This window comes from Ochotona curzoniae, unplaced genomic scaffold (genome assembly GCF_017591425.1).
Source record: "Ochotona curzoniae isolate NIBS_2020 unplaced genomic scaffold, NIBS_Ocur_1.0 contig_2210, whole genome shotgun sequence".
NCBI lineage: Eukaryota > Metazoa > Chordata > Mammalia > Lagomorpha > Ochotonidae > Ochotona > Ochotona curzoniae.
Window position 1 is genome coordinate 17,284,565 of NW_024465369.1, and position 22,009 is coordinate 17,306,573.

General features: G+C 38.4%; 1 protein-coding gene across 3 annotated transcripts in view; it reads right to left on the minus strand.

Annotated features, from left to right (window-relative positions):
* The window catches only part of STAM2 (signal transducing adaptor molecule 2), a 41,717-nt gene that overhangs the window by 5,927 nt on the left and 13,781 nt on the right, over positions 1-22,009 (minus strand). Inside the window, exons 2-12 of one of the 3 annotated variants that reach the window (XM_040971572.1) lie at positions 21,885-21,969; positions 18,562-18,637; positions 18,355-18,450; positions 17,488-17,634; positions 16,827-16,896; positions 15,760-15,946; positions 8,175-8,269; positions 6,743-6,819; positions 6,514-6,601; positions 4,293-4,347; positions 157-310 (exon numbers count right to left, since the gene is read on the minus strand). In XM_040971572.1, the coding sequence (XP_040827506.1) occupies positions 157-310; positions 4,293-4,347; positions 6,514-6,601; positions 6,743-6,819; positions 8,175-8,269; positions 15,760-15,946; positions 16,827-16,896; positions 17,488-17,634; positions 18,355-18,450; positions 18,562-18,637; positions 21,885-21,969 (1,130 nt within the window). Of the gene's footprint in view, positions 1-54; positions 311-4,292; positions 4,348-6,513; positions 6,602-6,742; positions 6,823-8,174; positions 8,270-15,759; positions 15,947-16,826; positions 16,897-17,487; positions 17,635-18,354; positions 18,451-18,561; positions 18,638-21,884; positions 21,970-22,009 lie in introns of all 3 variants that reach the window. The other 2 variants (XM_040971571.1, XM_040971573.1) reach the window with 2 other exon arrangements.

Consider the following 22,009-nt stretch of genomic DNA (forward strand, 5'->3'; position numbering starts at 1 on the left):
ACTTTATTTAGCTAACACTTCTCAAAACTATCCAGGTTTGAACATAATAATAACTCAATAGACCACAGAAAGTTTAATACTATAAAACATTGTTTTAAAATTTAATACTATTTTGCAAACTTTTGTCTGAAAAACATTCTGAAAACATATGCTCACCTGCCCTGGAACTGCAGCTGACGTAGGTGGGTAATGTGCTGGAGGATGGAGCTTTGGATACACTGAATACACTGGTGCTTCATTCATCAATTTGTTATATAGCTCCAGAGCTTCCAAAACTTTCACATTTAATTCAGACAATTCTGAGTGCTTCCTGATATAAAAGAGAAGCATTTTAATATTCTTCTAGGCTGTAGGCATACATTTAGTAACAAATTATTTTTTAAACTTAGCACACACTTTCTATTCATATTTTTAGAGGTTCTTTTGCATATACAATGAATGAATAAGGATTCTTATAATAACTATCCTGATACAGCCAGGACTTCATTATATTAGAATAAAATCCTTTCCATGCCTCACAAAATGGAATCAACTCATACAAGATTTTAGTGCTGGATGAATTTAGCATTTTGAGTGTTTCTAGTGAATACTCAACTGTAAAGAAAAAAACAGTTTCTAAATTCAGGTAACAGATAAAGCTTTAATTCTATACCTCAGTGAAATACAATACTCAGGCAAGGCTCAGGGTCTCTGTAAGTGATAACAGGACTAAAATAAAAGCACACTCATAAAGAGAACACATCCACATTTTCATTTATGTCCATGCAGGGATCTACTGCAAAAATTAGTCAAATAATTAAAGATAACGTATATCTAAATTAGCACTAACTGCTGCTGTTCAGGGTGAGTTGTTTTTGAGAAAGTGAAACCAGATGCCTTATTGTATAATAACAAATCCAAAGAACACTTTGAAATTTGCCAGAGGAACTCTAGGGAAAATCTTCTGACTTGGTACAATTTTATCTGTTCCATGGGAATAATAAGCAACTCTCTTTGCTAGTGACAACCTTAAAGTATAAATAGTCACTTTTTACCTAGTCTACAGCTTCTACAAGCCTGTTATTGAACGTGGTTCTTTCTCTATGAACACAGGCAAGAGGTAGGCAAACAAAGGGTTTCCGAGTAAACGACCTTTACAGTCCTATGACCTTTCCTCCGGTGCAGTTTATCATGTCTGACTCCTTACAAAGTGCTATTCATCCTCTTGCATGAAAGACTATAAAACAGGACAGTCTCTACTTTTAGAGTGGTTGTAACCACTAAGGAAGCTATAGAAATTAAGTGTCAATGCTAATAAATGTATAAGAAAGAACTAAGATTATTCAGCCATCAAAAAAAAAAAAAAAAGAAATTATACAATTTGCAACTAGATGGTTCCAATTAGAGACCATTATGCTCAATGAAACAAGTCAATCACAAAAAGAGAAATAGCATATGTTCTCTCTAATAAAAGGAATCCAACATGCAAATTGGAATGTACAGTGGTGGGGTAATGGAAGCTACTATATCCAGAAGTGAAGGCACAATGCAACATGCGTCTTTGCTTCCAAAGGAAAGATGGACTCTAATGACAGTGTTGGCTATATCTAGAAAATGGGATGATGGACTGTACCAGCAATGTCAGGGCATACTTAAATAGCAGACTGATGGAATTGTAACTCTTTATGAAGAGTTGTGACATTATGGGAAAAATCAATTGAGGGGGGTGGAAAATAGGGGGAGGGGAATCCCAAACTATATATGAATTTGTATGATAAATTACAAAAACAAAAAAGAATGAACTAAGAATTTGGTCCACATAACCTAGTATGCTGATGACACACTATACAGTAGAACAACACAGTAGAAAGCCATTGTTACTGTGAGTTTGAAGTCGCATTTAAATGCTCAAGACGTAACTTCAAAGCTGTGTAACAAACTGTTACTGAACTGTGCCCAACACTATGTAAGGTTCCCTTTCATGGAGACTGTAAAATATTAGGAAAGAAGGTTAAGAACAGGAAAATCACCAAGGAACAAAAGGTAGAATAAAATACAAAATTATATAACATGGGTAAAGAACAGAAGAATTTAAGAGAAAATTAATCTGAGCTGTGGTAAATTGAGAGGGACTTATTGAAAAATTGAGACTCAAGCCAGCTCCTGTGGAAGGATCAAAAGGCCACGCAGAAAAGGAACCCAATGACACATCAGGAGGTAGTGGGAACAGGTGGGCAAATCAACACTCAGGGTACACAGGAGGAGTAATCTGACCAGGGTGGTATACTGGGCAAGGTAGTAAGATTGGAGCTTCTAGAACATGGTTAAGTCCTGACTATGGATTTCTCTTCACTATCTAAGCACTTTGGACTCAATTTATATGTTTACACAATGTAATTTATTATTGTGGTAAGTGCTATGCAATTTCACTTGGATCAATGACAGAAGGGCAATGCAACATTTAATTATTTGACAGTAGCATTGTTTTTCTTAGTTAAAAAAGAAAGCAACTGATGACCTTTTCAAGAGAAGAGCCAGTATTTTATACATTTCTCAGCAGTGGATAAGTATAAACAGTTAATACAAATCTATTTAATCTCATTTTTTGTATTATCATAAATAACACTATGATGAATACTCTGAGTAGTTAACTTTACATATATCCCCCGTGAACTTAGTATTGGCTTGAAATTGCTAAGTAAAAAGAAAATGGACTATTTGTTGGCACTAGAGAAGTTTATAATTATATTCCCAGCCTCACCTATGGAAATACTGACCCCTGTTCTGTTTAATGTTTTTGATCATTCATCAACTATTACCTTTGCAAATAAACAAATTAGAAGATATCTAAGTAGATCGTTGACGCTTTCTCTGAAAACAGGGGTGAGGAACTTTCTTTCAGCTAAGGACCATTTAGATATGTATAACATTCATTCACAGGGCATAAAAAATCATTAACTTAAAACTTGGCCTACTATAGATTTTTTTGAATTTCAAGTACCCTTAGCAGGGCTAGATCAAATGATTTCAACAGATTTATTGGGGCCTTGGGTCAGGTGTTCCCTAACCCCAGTTCAAAAGATGATCAAATTAGCACCATTACCATCACTGCTTAGCTGTAATAGGGACTGATTTTTCATTACTGTACAAATAATGAAGACTTTTTAAAAACAGTTTCATGCAACTAAGATAATCATTTCCAGCAGCTGAAGTGTTGCTGTGACAGCACTGCGCCACAGAGGTGGAACAGCAGTAGAGCACTTCCTATCCGCCTGAACACCTTGGTCCTCCCCGATCCCTGTTTATACAGTGGTTCACTAAACAAAGCTCCAAAGGAGCTAAAGGACTACTAAGGCCCTTTCTCTTGCATTTCATTCATTCTGGCTTTTCCTCCTCATTACAGAGAGCTCCAAGGAATGTGAGAAGGCAGAACTACGTTAACAGTTCATAACATGGGATGTTGTCTGTCCTTCAGCGCTGCTAATAGTTCTAAAGAATACTCAAGCTAAGTAGGATAAGATTAAAAGCGACGGACACACAAAAACACAAGGAAGCAATGGAAGAAATGGTGCTGCAATGGATTTAGCTTCAGGAATTAAGAAAAATTTCATGGAAATCTTTATAGAGGCCACTTCCTGCACAAAACAAGTCAATGTCTGTTCAGGTTGATCCCAGGTTTCACTATTAATTATTCACTTTTTGGGATTCATTTTTTTTTTTATTGGAAGGTAAGATATACAGCAAGGAGGAAAGAAAGAGAGGAAGATCTTTTGTCCACTGATTCACTCCCCAAGTAGCCACAATGGCCGGAGCTGAGCTGATTCGAAACCAGGAGCCAGGAGCTTCTTCTGGGTCTCTCATGTGGGTGCAAGATCCCAAGGCTTTGGGCTGTCCTTAGCTGCCCTCCCAGGTCACAAGCAGGGAGCTGGATGGTAAGAGGGGTCGGTAGCCAAATGGGATCCCAGCTGTTGCAAGGCAAGGACTTTAGCCACTAGGCTACTGCACCGGGCCTTCTCTATTCACTTTATTCTTCACTGGACATTATCTTTTAAACTCTATTTCAAGTAAGAAAAAGACTGGCACAAAAGAGCAAGAGTCCATATTTGCAAACACACTATCGTGCAACACATGCAAGACTGAAGGCACTGTTGTGTTACTAATTCCCAACAAGAGGTTAGGAAGCTGAAAACACAATTTCAACAGAGTGCACAGTCACAGAAAAAAAAAAATTCTGGTAGTTTAAAGCTTGCCAAAAACAAGTAAATCTATAGAAATTACACATTTTATTCTATGCAAAAAAAAAAAAAATTCACCTATCGATTTCTTCAAGTTTTTCATCTATCATTGGACCCATTTGCTGGCAGGTATCTGTAAATACAAAAATGCTTACAAACTTAAAAAGCTTATCCAGTTTAAGGCAATAACAGCAATTTTTACCAGAGTAATAATATATAGCATCATGTAGAACACACAGAAAATTACCTTTTTTCTAGAGAAAGAATTATACAGCACCTTTACTAAGTACAATTACTATTACAGTTTCAAAAGCGCTATCAAGAGTAAAATAAAATCTCATCATATCCTTTGTCATCAATAACTAAGTTTGCAGACTTTCACATTGCATACTAAAGTCTTAAAAATATCTCTAAAACTTACTAAGTGGAGACACATCGTGCAGTATATGACCACATACAGATTAGATATGGGCAGTTTTCATTTAAGACCTTCCAAATTTAACTATTTTATGACTCCATATATAGTACATATACAATGAGAAGCACAATATTCTACATTCATAACCAGAATTTTAAAACAAAATTATTTTTATTGGAAAGGCAGATTTGCAGAGATGAGACAAAGAGAATACTGGTTCACTCCCCAAATGGCCACAATGGCCAGAGCTGAGCCAATATGAAGCCAGGAACCAAGAGCCTCCTCTAGGTCTCCTACACGGATACAGTGGTCCAAAGCTTTGGGCCATGCTCAACTACTTTTCCAGGCCACAAGCAGGGAGCTGGATGGGAAGTGGAGCAGCAGAGACACGAACTGGTGCCCATATAGGATGCTGGCACTTGAAGGCAGAGGATTAGCCAATTGAGCCATCATGCAGGCCCCAACCAGAATCTTTTTTTTTTTTTTTAATTTTATTAATTGCATTGCATTATGTGACACAGTGTTATAGGCACTGGGATTCCCCCACCTCTCCCCGAACCCTCTCCCCTTGCTGCGTTACCACAGTTCAAATTCAGTTGAAGTTCTTTCATTGGAAGTATTTACCAAGCATAAAGTCCAGTGTCTTATTATCCTAGTGGGTTCAACGATTTCTTCGTGAGACCATCTCTGGTCTGAAGGTAAAACCAGCAAAGCATCATCCCAATCAATTAAAGGCCCCTGACATAACATCAACAGCCATTTACAACCTCATGGCATCAATTGACATGACATTGATTAATAATATGTTGATAGGAAGATGCGGTTTCTTAACTACATCCTGTGACTTCTTCATAGACATTTCAATTTTGCCCAATCAGACTCTTTTTATAAAGATTTATCCACTTACTACATTTTAGCTCAAAAATGGGTTTATTTTAAAGGCTTATTATTTTTATTAAAAATTCAAACTTACAGAGAGAAAGATCTGCCACTCAGTGGTTCACTCCCCAAGTGGCTGCAATGGCCAGAATTAAGCCCATCTGAAGCCAGGAGCCTGGAGCTTCTTTTTGGGTCTCCCACGCAGGTGCACTTTCCCAGGGTTTTGGGCTGTCCTCCACTGCCTTCCCAGGCTACAAGCAGGGAGCTCGAAGTGAAGTAGAGCAGGTGGAACACAAACCAGTACCTATAAGGGATCCCATGTATGCAAAACAAGGACTTTATCCACTAGGCTACCATGCCAGGCTCTTAAAAATTTTTTAAAAGCATAGTAGTGGGTAAATTTTTGCCTTGCATCCAACAGGATCCCATATGGGTGCTGGTTCATATCCCAGCTGTTCTAGATCCCTTCCAGGTTCTTGCTTGTGGCCTGGGAAAGCAGTAGAGGAAGGCCTAAGGCCTAGGGACCCTGCACCCATGTGGGAGACCCAGAAGAAGCTTCTGATTCCTGGCTTCAAATCAGCTCAGCTCTGACCATTATAGCCATTTATGGAGTAAACCAGAGGATGGAAGATCTTTCTGTATCTCCTTCTCTCTGTATATTTGCCTTTCCAATTAAGAAAAAAACAGTAAATTGCTCCAAATTTCTAAAATATATCAGCATCAGCATGCATCAAAATGGCTACATTACAAAGTTAACCTTGATCGCATATAATTTGGACCTTTAACATTTCAATTCAATTAACTTAAACATGCTGTTATTTTTAATATTGTCCTTTTTTGGACTGCAAATCTCGTTAGCCAACCTCCCTATTGGACTTATAAAAATACGAAGACTTCCTTTTGAAAAGAATATACAATTATAATTTCTTCCAAATGATTTTTAACCTCTAGAAGTAAACACCAGGCAGAAAGTCAGGTACATTTCTAACTTTCACTAAGTACCTTCTAAGTCCAGGAGATCTTGGGAATCTGGTCTTGAATCTGCTGGATCTATACTCTGGAGTACCTGCAGTACTCTATCCATCTTATCCTAAAAAAGTAACAAAAGACACTCAAAGTCAAAAGAGTTTAACTTCAGCCAGTGTAAAATTGCTCTTTCCACACATTATGAAGGAAAATATATTTTAAGACTCTTGACAGTTTAAATGTTAGAGTAAAAGGAGAATCCTACCTCATCTATATAAACAGGCTCTGGCTCTGATTTCTTAATTTCTTCCACATCATCAATGACATTCAATTTCTCCACAGCTGCTATGGAAGCAAAGTAACTTTAAGTTTCTCAGCATTAACTCTGGTAATTTAATCATTAAATTATAAGTGGCTTATGATTATTCATAAGTAAAAAATGAAAATCCTTTAAATGATCATCACATTTCACAAACAATACTGTTATTACATATTTTCATTCAGTCATGACAAGTCTTTATGTAGTAGTTCAGTAATATTTACTATAATCTGCCAGTTATGATTCTAGGCATTTATACACATACACCAAGGAAAAACTCACAAGAATCCCTGCCTTCAGGGAGCTTACAAAAAGCATTCCATAAAAAAAGCTGAATAATAATCCACAAATAAACATACCAACAAAATTAAATGTAACCTGGATTACTACCACAATGTACTATTTTAATCAACTCAGACTATTTTTATCATAATTTTACTTTTATTTTGCTAAATACTTTTTTTTTTTGGAAAGAACTACAGAGAAGGAGGGAGATACAGAGACAGACAGATCTTTCATTGCTGGCTTACTCCACACTGGGTCAGGCATGAACCAGTGCCCTTGTGGGATGCCAGCGCCATATACTATGCTTTTACCTGTTATGTCGCTGTCTGTCCTAGGTTTGTATTTCATTTATTTTTAAAGATTCATTTTTTTTTTTAGTTGCAAAGGCAGATCTACAGAAAGAAGAAAAGACAGAAGGAATTTCCATCTGCTGGAACCCAGGAGCCAGGAGCTTCCTCCAGGTCTCCCAAGTGGGTGCAGGGTCCCAAGGCTTTGGGTCATCATCTACTGCTTCTCCAGGCCACAAGCAGGGAGCTGGATAGAAAGTGGAGTAGCCAGGCGTACATATGGGATCCTGCTACATGTGAGGCAAGAATTTAGCAACTGAGCCATCACACTGGGTCCTTCCCCTGGTTATTTTGTTTATTTCAAAGGCTGACTGATCCAGAGAAAGATCTTCCCTCTACTGTATCACTCTGCAAATGCTAGCAACAGCTAGGGATGGGACAGGCCAAGGATAGGAGCCAGGAACTTTATCTTGGTTTCTATGTGGGTGGCAGAGAACCAAGCCCTTAAGCCATCTCTTGCTGGTTTTTCGAGCACAGCAGCAGAGAGCTTGATTGGAAGCAAAGCAATTGGGACTCAAACTGGTGGTCCTACACAGGATGACAGTATTTCAGGCAGCGGCTTAATCTAATGAGTCACAATGTCACAGGATTTCAAGTGGGTTCTGGGACCGATATGAGATCAATAAATCCTGTTATTTAAAACAAAGTTACATATCAATCTGATTATTACTCAAAATGATTATTAAACTTGAGTGGAAAAAAAAAAACCACCTAGTAGACTTGACCTTTTCTAAGCTTTCACTTACCTGCCTCAGATTCCATGTTTAAATCAGCTGTCACAAAATTAGATGGGAAGAGTCCTACTCCTCTGTGGTTTTCTCCTTTCCACCAATTGGCATCACTGGAAACACAGTGGAAGAGTGTCATTTTAGCATGTTAGTGTTAATAGAAATTAAAATAAAAATTGACTTGGCCTACTATGAAAATATCAGTTCATAAGCAGGCATATCTAAAGGCTTCTCTCCTAAATTTAATAAAAGACATTATAAACTACAAATGAAACAATCACCCATATGCTTCTATCTAAATTTAGTTCCAATAAGAATTAGTTATATTTGACCTGGGCTTTTAATAAGATAAAAAGTTCACTGAAGTTGTCTTTATCATTATTCCAAGCCTCAATCCTACATCACCATCATAAAGCAATAATGCAGCCATCTTGACATTCTGCACTTTTACCTTTTGGATGTATCCATACAGCCAACACTGTAGAAACTAATATACATATAAGTGTTAAAGTATTAATTGTAAGTATTAATATACATATAAGTATTAAAGTATTAATTGTAAGTATTAACAGATCTTTTATATTTCATTTATTAACACTTTCAGATTTGGTTTGTCCTTTGTATGTTCTGTTGCATGAACATGCTATGCTTCATTCAATTGTGTACACATGTGGCCATTTAGGTTTCTGCCAGTCTTTCATCGTTACAAAGACTGGGCACAGCAAGATTTGAAAGCACACATACAACAGTTTGTCTCTCTCTCTCCCTCTCTGCTGATTAAATAAACATTTAAAAAAAAAAAAAAAACCCTTCCAGGATAAGCAGTTCTTCAAGCACTTGAATGTGCTACTTGGCATGCTCACACCTCACCCCGGAGTATCTAGCTTGAATCCAGGCTCTACCTCTGATCACAGTCTCCTGGGGTTATGGCTCAAATAGTTGCCATTCATATGAGAGATCTGGAGTGAGTTTCGTATAGCAAGCTTTAGGATGGCCCAGACCTGACTGTTGTAGGCACCTGAATAGTAAACAGTAAAAAAAATCCCTCTCTTTTCTCTCTCTCTTTCCCTCTCTTTTCCTAAAATGAAGAAAAACCAACAACAACTAAAACTAAAACTAAAACAAAATCACACTCACAAACTGATAAACTCGTTGAAGCCTATTCAAAGTATAGTCTGGGCCACAGACTATATAAGCATCTTCAATTTTACCAGATGCCATACATTCCCTAGAGGGCTGTGGAAACTCACTTTCCAGCAGCATCTAAAAACTTCTTTGATCCCTAAACATGATAGCTGTCCAAACCTACACTTGATACCAGATGTGAGAAAAATCATATTTAACTGTACCTATCTGCATTTCTCTAGAACCCACTTGTGTTTGCTATTTACAGTTTTTATCCACTTTTCTTCTTCCACTGGGTCATTTGTCATCAAAACTGCATTAATGGTTGGGGGTGAAAATATTCTACATTAGTATGACTTACTAATGTGATCACATGCAGTTGTTGTATGTTCAAATAAAACCTACACTATCATTTTTTGAAGGCTGAAGATCTGACGTATATGAAAACTGCTGTAAGCTCAACTTTTTAAAATGGAAAGTTCAGCTTAAAAAAATTTCTATGAAAGAATTTCTCTTATTCTACAGACAGCAGCAGCTATGAATCTCATTGCTGTCATACCACAGTTATTTTCTAGTTTTCAGGATCTGAGTAGGGGTAGGTGTTTAGCCTAGAAGTTAAGATGCAAAGCAGAATGCCCATATTTCACATCAAAGGACCCACACTGAATCAATCAGTGGCTCTGGCTTCTAATTCCTCCTTCCTGTTAATGTGTCTTCTTTCTTTATACCATTGACTATTTTTCTTTCTTTTTTTTTATTTTGGACTTGATGATCACTTACCAGTTTTAACTTTCCATTGATTCTCTACAGACATTTTACACGATCAATTATAATACCTAGAAATAAATATAATCCTGTCTATTCATTTCCAAAAATCTGACTTTTTAAGAGGCCAGCACGATGGCTCAACTGGCATACAACTGGCACAATGGTTCAAGAACCAGTATCTCATACTGGTTCATGTCCTGATTGCTCCACTTCTGGTCCAGCTCCTTGTTTACGGCCTGGGAAAGCAGGGCAAGATGGTTCAAAGCACTGGGAATCTGCACCCACATGAGACCCAGAAGAAGCTCTTGGCTCCTGGCTTTGGACTGGCTGAACTTCAGCCATTGTAGCCATCTGGGGAGTGAACCACCATATGGAAGATCTTTCTCTTTGTATATCTCCTTCTCTTTGTAAATGCCTTTCCAATAAAAAAATAAATACATCTTTAGAAATTTTGATTCCTAAACAAACAAACAAAAATGGAAGAAAGAATAATAGAAAGACAGGAAAAAACAAGGCTCCTTGGCCTGCAGAAAATGCTGTGTATGCTTCTAGACTGTAAGATTTAGGCTGGTTTTTTTTTGTTTGTTTGTTTTGTTTTTTTGTATTTCATGTTTACATGCATCTTGTATTCTCCCTGAAAGAAAATAAATTTTTACTTTTTAAATTGAAAATAATAACAATAATAAAGAACAGAAAAAGAAAAGACAGGAAGTAACAGAGATCTTCCACACAAAAGTCCACTCCCCAAATGGTTATAATGCCTGAGGCTGGACCAGGTCAAAGCCAAATGACAAGAAATATATCTGAGTCTCCCACATGACCTGCTTTTCTGCTGCTTTCTCAGGAGCATCAGCAGGAAGGATAACTGGAAGTAGTCTCCAGGACATAAACCAGCATTCCAACATAGAATGCCAACAACACCAAGAGGCAGCTAAACCTGCTGCAACATAATGCTAAAACCCCAAATCTGATATATTGATAGACATTAGTAAGGATGTCTTAAGGAAAAGCTTTTTAAAAATGTGGTGTTTCACTGATTTATTTGGGAAACAGAGAGAGTCCCATCTACTGGTTCATTTCTTCAATGCCTACAGCAGTCAGAACACTGACGATGGAAGCCAAGAGTACCCGCATGGGTGGCCAGGACTCAATACCAAAGCCATCATCACTACTTCACAGTATACATGTCAGTAGGAAGGTGGAACCATGAGCCTGAGCGAGGGATCAAATCTAGGTCTCTGAGTGCGAGACAAAGGCACTCCACCCCACCACCGTAACAGCTGGACCAAAGCCTCACCCTGACTCAAGTTCTGAAACTGGGAAATAACTGATGCACTGGCAGTTCTAAGACTCAGAGATGCTCATGTCTACATAAACAGGGGAAATTTTTCAACAGTTTTTAAAGTTGAACTTTCTATTTTAAAAAAGGGAAGCTGCACTTATACAACTCTCACCTAAAAGTAGAGAGCCTAAATCTGTGAAATGTGGAGTGAACCGGCAAAGGCACAATGTCTGTTGTCCCTGTCTCTCCCTGCCCACCCCAGTCCGTCTTTACTCTTCCCTTACAAAAAATCTTCTCTTTTAAAGCTGCAAAACAACCAAATGGCACATTAAAGCATGCCCCTCCTCTTCTATCAACTGATACTATGGAATGCTAAAGATACAAAATATTGTTCAATGAAATCTTAAGTTAAACTTATAAATATAAAATTCTATAGAAGGCATCTGATAAAGAAAATCGTGGTGTTTATATTCAGAGTCTTTCAAATTAAGAACAATTGGGGCAGGAATTTGGCTTAGCAATTAAGATGCCAACCAGAACACCCGCATTCTACACTGGAACACGTGGGTTCCTCTGCCTGCTGCAGCTGCACCCACAAAGGCAGTAGGGATGGCTCAAGGACACATACTTGGATAATTCAGGTAACATAAAAAAGTAATTATAGAGAGGATAACTCCTAACTCCTGGGAGCTGAGAGCAGGGAAGACTTAAAGGCTTCTAAGATGTAGAATCTGATGAAGGTTTTAAGGATTTAGTTAACTCGCCAAGAGGAAAACAAAATCAAGAGGATGGGAATAAAAATGACACTTTGTTGTCACCATGGACAAGCAAGAAAAATATGTAATTCGCACTTGGAGATAAGCAAAAAGCGAAATATATTTTCTGCATGCTTTAATGTTTCAAAGGAAAACTTGAGCCTTTAACTAAGCTACTGACTTCATTACAAAAAGAAGTCAACTGCAGCTGGCATGAGGACTCAACTGAATGATCCTCAGCCTGTAAGCATCACTATCCCATATGGGTGCTGGTCTGTGTCCACATTGCTCTGCTTCCCATAGAGCCCCCTGCTTATAGATGGGGTGAGCAGAGGAGGATAGCTCAAGGCTTTGGATCCCTGCACCTGCATAGGAGACCTGGAAGTGGCTCCCGGCTTCTGGCTTTAGATCAGTTCAGCTATGGCAGCTGTTGCCATTTTGGGAATGAGCCAGCGAATAAAAGATCTCTCTCTCTCTCTACCTCTCCTCTGTAAATCTGCCTTTCCAATAAATATAAAATAATCTTAAAAACAAACAAACAAACAAACAAACAAAAAACTTGTTGGGCCCTGCGCAATAAGTCCTTGCCTTGTATGGGCTGGGATCCCATATGGGCACCAGTTCATATCCCGGCAGCACTACTTCCCATTCAGCTCCCTATCTGTGGTCTGGGAAAGCAGATGAGGATGGCCCAAAGATTTGGGACCCTGCACCCATGTGGGAGACCTGGAAGAAGCTCCTGGCTTCGGATCAGCTCAGCTCCATCTGTTGCAGTCACTTGGGGAGCGAATAAAACGGAAGACCTTACTCTGTTTCTCCTCTTCCTATATATCTGATTTTCCAATAAAAATAAATCTTTAAATGGCAACAGTTAACATAAGTGATACACTTCATGCACATAATAATCATGTGAGAAAAGCAGGTATTTCTACCATGAACATACAAATAGTAAACTGAGAAATTGTGGTGATCTTGACTCTCTTAAACTTCCAGGCTTATTTTACAAATGGAGAGCGCACATTCTGAAGCCTGCATCCTTCTGCAAACCTTTCATGTAAGCAAAGTTCCTTTTCTTTTCTAAATGCTTTTATCTTCCCTGACAGATATTTTCCAGGCAGAACAAAAGGTGCAATGCTACAGAAGTTTAATCAAAGCATGGCATATTTGGAACTGCAAAGAATTCTACTTGATTATTTGAAATGATATACAGAAGGCAAACAAGGAATGGTGATAAGACTAAAACTGTAGACAGTAAAAGTATTTTGGCATCCTCTTGTTCATGAGAAATGTGCACCTTTTCTATCAGTGCAGTATGTGTGTTTCATCTCTCCTTTTTTTTTTTTTTAAAGATTTATTTATTCTCATTGCAAAGTTAGATATATATATATAGAGGAGGAGAGACAGGAAGATCTTCCATCTGATGGTTCACTCCCTAGGCCAATGCAACGGCCTGAGCTGCGCCAATCCAAAGCCAGGAGCCAGGATGTCTTCTAGGTCTCCCATTTGAGTGTTGGGTCCTCAGCTGTTTTCATCCACCCTCATCTGCTTTCCCAGGCCACAAACAGGGAACTAGATGGGAAGTGGGGCTGCCGGGATTAGAACCTGTGCCCACAAAGGATCCCAGGGAGTGCAAGGCGAGGACTTTAGCCTTTAGGCCAAAGGGGTCATCATCTCTCTCTTTTTAATTATCTTTATTTGGAAGGTAAGAGAGAACAATGGACAGATAAAAAAGCAATTCCCATTCTGGATTCATTCCCCATTGCCCAATAGGTGAAGCTGGGCCAGGACAAAAGCCAAGAGTTTGAGAACTCAATCTAGGTATCCCAATTGAGTGGCAGGGATGCAAGCATGACAGCCATCACCAGCTGCTTTCCAGAGCGTGTGTTTGCAGGAAACTGGAATTGACAGTGGCTCTTGGTCTCAAATGCAAACACTTGGATGTGGAATTCTCAAACAAAAATGGTTTTATATGAGTCTAAGTTATTCACTGCATATGCGGAGATATCTATCTACACACACACACACACATATATATATATATATATATATATATACACTCCTTTTTAAAGATTCAGTTATCTTACTGAAAAGGCAGATTTGCAGAGAGGAGATAGATCTTCCAACCACTGGTTCATTCCCCAAATGGCCACAACAGCCAGAGCCGAGCAAATCTTAAGCCAAGAGCCAGGAACCTCTTATGGGTCTCCCAAGTGGATATGAGGTCTCAAGGCTTTGGGCCATTCTCCACTGCTACCCTAGGCAGGGACATGGTTAGGAAGTGGAGCAACCGGGACATGAACCTGCAGTCATATGCGATGCTGGTGCTGGCAGGTGGAGGCTTAATTTAGCTACTGCAGTGGCCCCATACATAGTCTTTTCTTAGTAAGAATTTCCTATAGCAAGGTAATTAATCCTATTATGTGTCTATTTAAAATAGACTAGATTACTATGTCCTTACAAAGTTATTTATAATGGATACCAAATATATTTGCACTTCCCTTTCATAGCAGCAAGCTGTCATACCTCACCCTTGCCTAATTCATCAGCCTCTTAAAAGTAAATATCAGAGGCCTCACATAGTAGCCTAGTAGCTAAAATCCTTGCCTTGTATGCACCGGGATCCCATACAGATGCTGGTTCATATCCTAGTGGCCCTGCTTTCCATCCAGTTTGCTGCTTGTGGCTTGGGAAAGCAGTTAAGGACGGCTCAAAGCCTTGGGACCCTTCACCCGAGTAGCAGACCCAGAAGAGGCTCTGAGCTCCTGGCATTTTATTGGCACAGCTCCAGCCCTTATGGCTGCCTGGGGAGTGAATCATCACACGGAAGATCTTCCTCTCTCTGTATATCTGACTTCCCAATAAGAAAACAAATCTTAAAAAAAAGTAAAAATCCTGAGTAGAGTAAGTTTGAAAATAAACTCTTCTATTTTTTATTGCAACTTTCAGTGATAAATTGAAAAGCACAGAATACTACAGCTGAGGAACAGCTAAGCTTCGCCTTTGGTTGGTTGGTGAAGTTGAGATCGCAGTTATTTCTTTTAAAAAAATTTTATTCATTTTTATTGAAAGGCAGATTTATAGAGGAACAGAAGGAAAGCTCTTCTGTCCACTGTTTCACTCCCCAAATGGTCACAATGACCAGAAACAAGTCAATCCGAGGCCTGGAGCTTCTTCCGAATCTCCCACATGGGTGCAGGGTCCCAAGGCTTTGGGCCTCCCTCTACTGCTTTCTCAGGCCACAGGCAGGGAGCTGGATGGGAAAGGAGTAGCCAGACACAAACCGTAGCCCACATGGTACGTTCTCACGTGGAGGTGGAGGACCATCCAACTAGCCATCATGCCAGTCCAAAGATTGTTGTTTTTCTTCCTAAACAGCTTTTCTATCAACATTTTTGTGATATATGACTCCCAAAATAAATGTATTTACATGATTAAACATTTGTATTCAAACTGTTGTAAACAACATTATTTAATATATCCTTCATTCAAGATACAAAGGATACTTTCAAGAAAATTTGTAACACCAAACTTATATGTTAGAGAAAAACGTACAAAAAAGATTTTATTATTTAAATCAAAATGAAAGAACTTAATATTCAGGATTCTAAATTGGGAATATTAATCTAAAAAGCATCAGAAAATTCAGAACACAAATAAAATTTAGGAAACATACCTGTCATCCAAAACAATGATGATTTCACCATGTTTAAAGGTGAGTTCATTGTCCTCAACAGCTTCAAAATCATACAAAGCTCTCACTTTCCTTGCAACGTTATTATTTAACTGGATTTCTGCAACTGGATATAAGGATTTTGTTTCTGTATGTTGCTGCTTCTGCTCCTGCAGTGATAGTTCAATAGCTGGTTTGAAAAATTAAAATGTAAAAAAAAAAAAAAAAAAGCCATGGTTATGTTTAAAAAGAAATTTTCTGATATTTAATTAGAATAAATTAAGCAAATATTTTAATTGTCCAATTATCGCTAAACTGTTAACTTCTAAGGAGAGGGGACAAACCAGAACATTTTTTTAAAGTCATTTTTGGAGCTTGGTGCAGTAGCCTAGCAGCTGGAATCCTTGCCTTGCACTTGCCGGGATCCCACATAGGAGCCGGTTCTAATCCCGGCAGCCCCACTTCCCATCCAGTTCCCTGCTTGTGGCCTGGGAAGGCAATCAGGAATGGCCCAAGACCTTGGGACCCTGCACCCGCCTGGGAGACTTGGAAGAGCTCCTGGCTCCTGGCTTAGGATCGGCTCAACTCCAGGCATTGCAGCTACTTAGGGAGTGAATCATCAGACGGAAGAGGGTCTTCCTCTCTGTCTTTCCTCTCTCTATATCTGACTTTCCAGTAAAGATAAAATCTTAAAAAAAAGAAAGTAATTTTTGCTCATTCCTCATTATCACATTCTGTCATATACAGCAGCTATTATTTTTATAGCAAACAGATTGTGACATTATAATATGGGTAACTTTCCATATAGGACAAGTTGTGAACATATTTTTGTGCTTTGACTCATTACTTTGGCATTAAAGAAAAGGTGAAATGTAATCTCTCCAAAGGTAGAACATAACTAGAAAGGAAAATTAATTCATCTTAAATCAGTTGTTTCTCTGCTTTTTCAGATCTACTTCTTTTAGATGAGATAGAACTGACAGTATGCCTCATTTTATAATTTTATTTCAATGAAATGCCATGCCAGAATATTTTAAACTATATCAAATTACTTGTGCTTCATCATTTACCTTTAGCCATGTCTTCATCTTCTTTGGTTTTGTTTGATGACGTACCATTCTTGGCAGCAGCTGAGGCAATCTATAAATGTATGAGTGGAATGAACACAACTATCCTTTCAAAGAAAATACACGCTCTATAATTACTTGCGATGCTAATTTTTAAAAATACTGATATAACTGAATTTCATTTAAAAACAAAACTCCTTATGATAATTTTAAGTCACAGTTTCCAAATACTAAAATAAAACAGAATTTTAAGGAAAATATTATAAACTCACAAAGGACACAAACTGGCTTACAATAAGTGACATAGAACATGGCACAGAGAGGTACCTAAATATTTATAGCACAAATAAAATGATTTCCTTATTGAATGCACATTGTACCTCTACAAGGAGAGGTGTCCTGCTGCTATGGGAATGCAGCCACACGATATGTGCATTTGGAAGGCAAGATAACAATCCCAGAGTACAGAGACAGTGGTTACAGGTCTCGGAATAGTTGAAGCCCTCTCCTGCTGCTCATCACAGTCGAAGGGTGTGTTTTTTTCACGTGTTTAATGAGTTAAAGTTAGAAATAACGACCAACACATACTATTCCCAGCTTTTACATAAGGCATATCCCTTTCTACTAGCATAGGGCTAGCCATGGGTCTGAATCAGTATCTCACCTGTGACCCTGCTGAAGGAAAAGTAATTCCCTCTTCTTTCATAGATTTAATAGTTGCAGATATAAGACTAAACTGAGGGTCCTTCTGGAATTCTTCTGACCACTCAACCATCAAAGCTTTCAGTTTTTCACATACTTTTGGGTGAGCCTTTTAAAGACAAAGGGGACAAAATGTAAAGCTGTGGTTATAATAAGTTGTGAAGTTATTTAATAAGCAGAATCACCACCAACATTCTCTGAAATTTAATGAACATCAACAAAAGTCCAGCAATCCCTAACTTGGCTGAGGAACTGACAGGTGTCTATTTGTATGTTACAGGCCATTTCCCCTATGTTTTCTCGATACTCTTACACAAATGGTACTTGGAAGTTTCTGCTGCAAATAATAAAGGCCTCTATGCTCAGCAACTCGAACTGGAGTCAGCAGAGTGGTGGCTAGAGCTTGAAATCTAAAATCACACAGCTCTAGACAGGAAATGCTATGCTACTTACAGCTGTACCACCTGGGACAAAGTTCTCTTTAAGCCTCTCTTTGCTACAAGAGAATCTAACTTATAAGAGTAGTTAACAGTATTAGACAATGTGTGTACAACACTTACAGAAGTAACTGCTTATTCAACCCCAATCATATACATATACAATCATATACATATACATATGCACACACACATATACATATACATATGCTTTGAGGAGAAAAGTTTTTTGTGTCATCAATTTTTAAAAATTCAAATTTCAAAATAAGTGTACTTCAATTTATTTTAAATGATTTAAATGATAATGATGATAATGACTAAGGCATAATTAAAATGAAGCACTGCATTTATTTTTTAACGACTTAAATATCTGCTCTTTCCTAAAATTTTACCTTATTTATCACAGCACGAATTTCTGTCGCAAAATCACGGGAGCATACTTCCAAGTGAAATATCTTTCCACAATTTGCCACACAAGCCCCAAGAAGCTATTAGCAAAAATAAAAATTAATACACAAATGTCAAAATATCTTATTTAACTTACTGAAATAAACAAACATTTAAAATTTGGGTCCAGTAGTAATATGATTTTTACTCACAGTTAGTGCCTGCAAAGCAACATGGGGAACCTTATGATTTACTCTCTTCATTATGGCTTTTAGGCAATCTTTTGCTCTAGAAAGAAACACACATTGTTTTGAGCAAGAATTTAAACATTAAAATTATAAGGTCTTTCATTAACCAGAAGTTTAAAATCTAAAAGGTAAAAATGAGGTCCTTGAGACTTCATCTTAAAGGAATAAATCTATAAAACTATTCTACAGGATCTTTTCTTCAGAGACTCAATCATAAAAATAAAACCTGTTGCAGATGTTGCATATTTCAAAAGATCAAAGATGTCTTCGGCCTGGCATGGTAGTCTAGTGGCTAAATCCTCGCCTTGCATCTGCCCAGATCCCGTATCGGGAGCTGTGTCCTGGCTGCTCCACTTTCCATCCAGCTCCCTGCTTGTGGCCTGGGAAAGCAGTCGAGGATGGTTAAAGGCCTTGGGACCTGCATCTGCATGGAAGACTCAGAAGAAGCTCCTGGTTCCCGGCTTCAGATCAGCTCAGCTCCAGCCGTTAGGCCACTTAGGGAATGAACTAGAGGACGGAAGACCTGATTCTCTGTCTCTGCTTCGCTCTGTTCATCTGCCTTTCCAATAAAAATAAAATAAATCTAAAAAAATATGTATATATGTATCTCAAAAAGGTCAGCTAACAGAAGAAAACTATAGCATGTAAACCATCTTCATTTTTCTAATAGACTCAACTTTCAGAGAGCAAATTCTTCTCTTGGGGAAAAAAAGCAATATACAAGGATATTTTAAAAAGTTAATGTTTTAAGGGGTTTCCGGAGAGATCCTGATGGTCATTGCCAGAGAGGGTGGGGACCAAAAGTTGGAACCAAGCAAGGAACAGAGAAAGCTCCGCTCCCTAGTCCTGAAGGAAGTTTACTGTTCTGTTTCTGCGGACTGCTCAGGGCTCCTGGCTGTTGTCCCGATGCCCTTGAAGTCACAGGATGAATGAAGAAGTCACAGGATGTGGTTAAGAACTTGCATTTTTTTTTAACATATTGGTTACTCAATACTATGTCAATTAATTCCATGATGTTATAAATTGTTGCTGATGTTATGTTGGGGGCTTTTAATTGATCGGGATGATACTCTGTCAGCTCTATCTTCAGACCAGAGAAGGTCTCTCCAACAAGCTGTTGAACTTATCTAGACAATAAGATGATGGACTCTATACTTGGTATATACTTGCAATGAAAGAATTTCTACTGAAGTTGAACTGTGGTAATGCAACAAGGTGGAAGAATCCACCATGGGGGGAGGGCTAAGGGAGGGGTGAGGGGAATCCCAGTACCTATAAAACTGTGTCACATAATGCAATGTAATTAATTAAAAAAAAACTAATAGAAAACATTAAAGTTAAGCTTTTTCAGTGCACAACTTCTTTTAAACTCTCACATACCAGTATAGTCTTGGGTTCAAATATAAACTTGTATAAAATTTTGTATATGCTACAGCTGAAATGTTAAAGAAGTAGGCATGACATAGTAGGCTAACATGCCATTAGCAATGCCTGCACCTTAGACTGCAGTGCTGCCCACTCTGCACTGCTGGTCCAGCTTCCCGCCATCTGCACCCTAAAAGGCAGCAGGTGATGGCCCAAAAACTTGAGGTCCTTCCACCCATGTGAGAGACCTCCTGGCTCCCTCCTGTGGACTTTGGGGAGGAGGAGTGAACCAGTAAACCAGTCATGTGCTCTTCATTTACAAAGAAATGAATCTTTAAACAAACAAAAAAGCCCAAACACTTGTTACTCTTCTATTGTACACTGCATTCATCTTAGTTGCTACATTTGCTCTGAAAGCACTCTTTTTGTCTTTTTTTTTTTTACTGTTACCTGTCACATTTATCTATTCTTTATTGAAAGGCTTTTTCATTATATGTTATATACTTTAATATCAAAAGCCTTTCAGACAAGTCTAAGTCACAGGGAGATTTCCCAAATAACTAATCTGCCCAGTATTAATACGTGTCCTTGTGGTATCTAGACTTTAATTATCTCACAGGGCTCAGGTTTTCAAACTCCACCATTTTTTTTTATTGCATTTCATTTTATAACATCATTTCATAGGTTCTGATGTTCCCCCAACCCCTCCCCATGCCTTCCCCCCGACGGTGGATTGCTCCAACTGATTGCAGTATTACAGTTCAAATCCAGTCTTGTTTCTTTCAATGCAAGCATGTGCCATGCATAGAGTCCAGCATCTTATTGTCCAGCTCAATTCAACAGTTTCTTGGGGAGACCAACTCTGACCTGAAGGCATAGCTGGCAGAATATCATTCCGACCAATTAAAAGCCGTAACATATCATCAACAACAGTTTCCAACATTATTGGGTTAATTAACATTGTATTGAGTGACTGATATGTTAGAAAATGCAGGTTTGGGCCCGGCGGCGTGGCCTAGCAGCTAAAGTCCTCGCCTTGAACGTGCCGGGATCCCATACGGGCGCCGGTTCTAATCCCAGCAGCTCCACTTCCCATCCAGCTCCCTGATTGTGCCCTGGGAAAGCAGTAAAGGATGGCGCAAAGCTTTGGGACCCTGCACCCATGTGGGAGACCCAGAAGAAGTTCCTGGATCCTGGCTTTGGATTGGAGCATCGGCCATTGCGCTCACTTGGGGAGTGAATCATCAGACGGAAGATCTTCCTCTCTGTCTCTCCTCCTCTCTGTATATCTGACTTTCCAATAAATAAATAAATCTTAAAAAAAAAGAAAAGAAAAGAAAATGCAGGTTCTTAACCACATCCTGTGACTACTTCATTAATATTTCAATTTTAGTTTGTATACAACTGGCTTCTATCTACCTTAAAATGGCTATAGGATATTATTCAGCTGTCCCATGTCTATTTTCATTTTAGTATTTAAGAGTTTATTGTGTTGAAGCATAAGTTTTACTGAACTTGGCAGATTTTAGGATAGTCTAAACTGGCTTATAGCTTTAACAAGGCATATGACACCAGTTGAGGCATAGAACACTGTTGGGAGGGGTGTGCAGAGAAATCCTCTATACCCTAGTCAGGAGTAATTTATTTTCATGTCCTACCTAGTAAGGTATGTTTGAGTCTCTACTGATCGTTTCCTGTCTAGTTCTAAGCTTTCCTTGTTGTTCTCTATTCTAATTTTTTATTGTTTGCTTGTTTGTTTTGTTTTGGGGGGACCATTTTTTTTTAAGCTATGGCTAATAAAAATCTAGCCTCCAGTTTCTCTTAACTTTTAACCTGCAAACTAAATAACAGAACCTCACTTTCCATTGTAAGTAGCATCACAAAAACACCTAGACATTTACTGGTATGACTATGCATCTTACCCATTAGGAGTGCTTCCCACTTTGTCACATATATCCATAATAAGACTCCAGTCTTCTGTGGTGTTGTATTCATTTGTAGCTTTTTCTGTAAGATACATTGTCATATGCAAGAATTAGAGCATTGA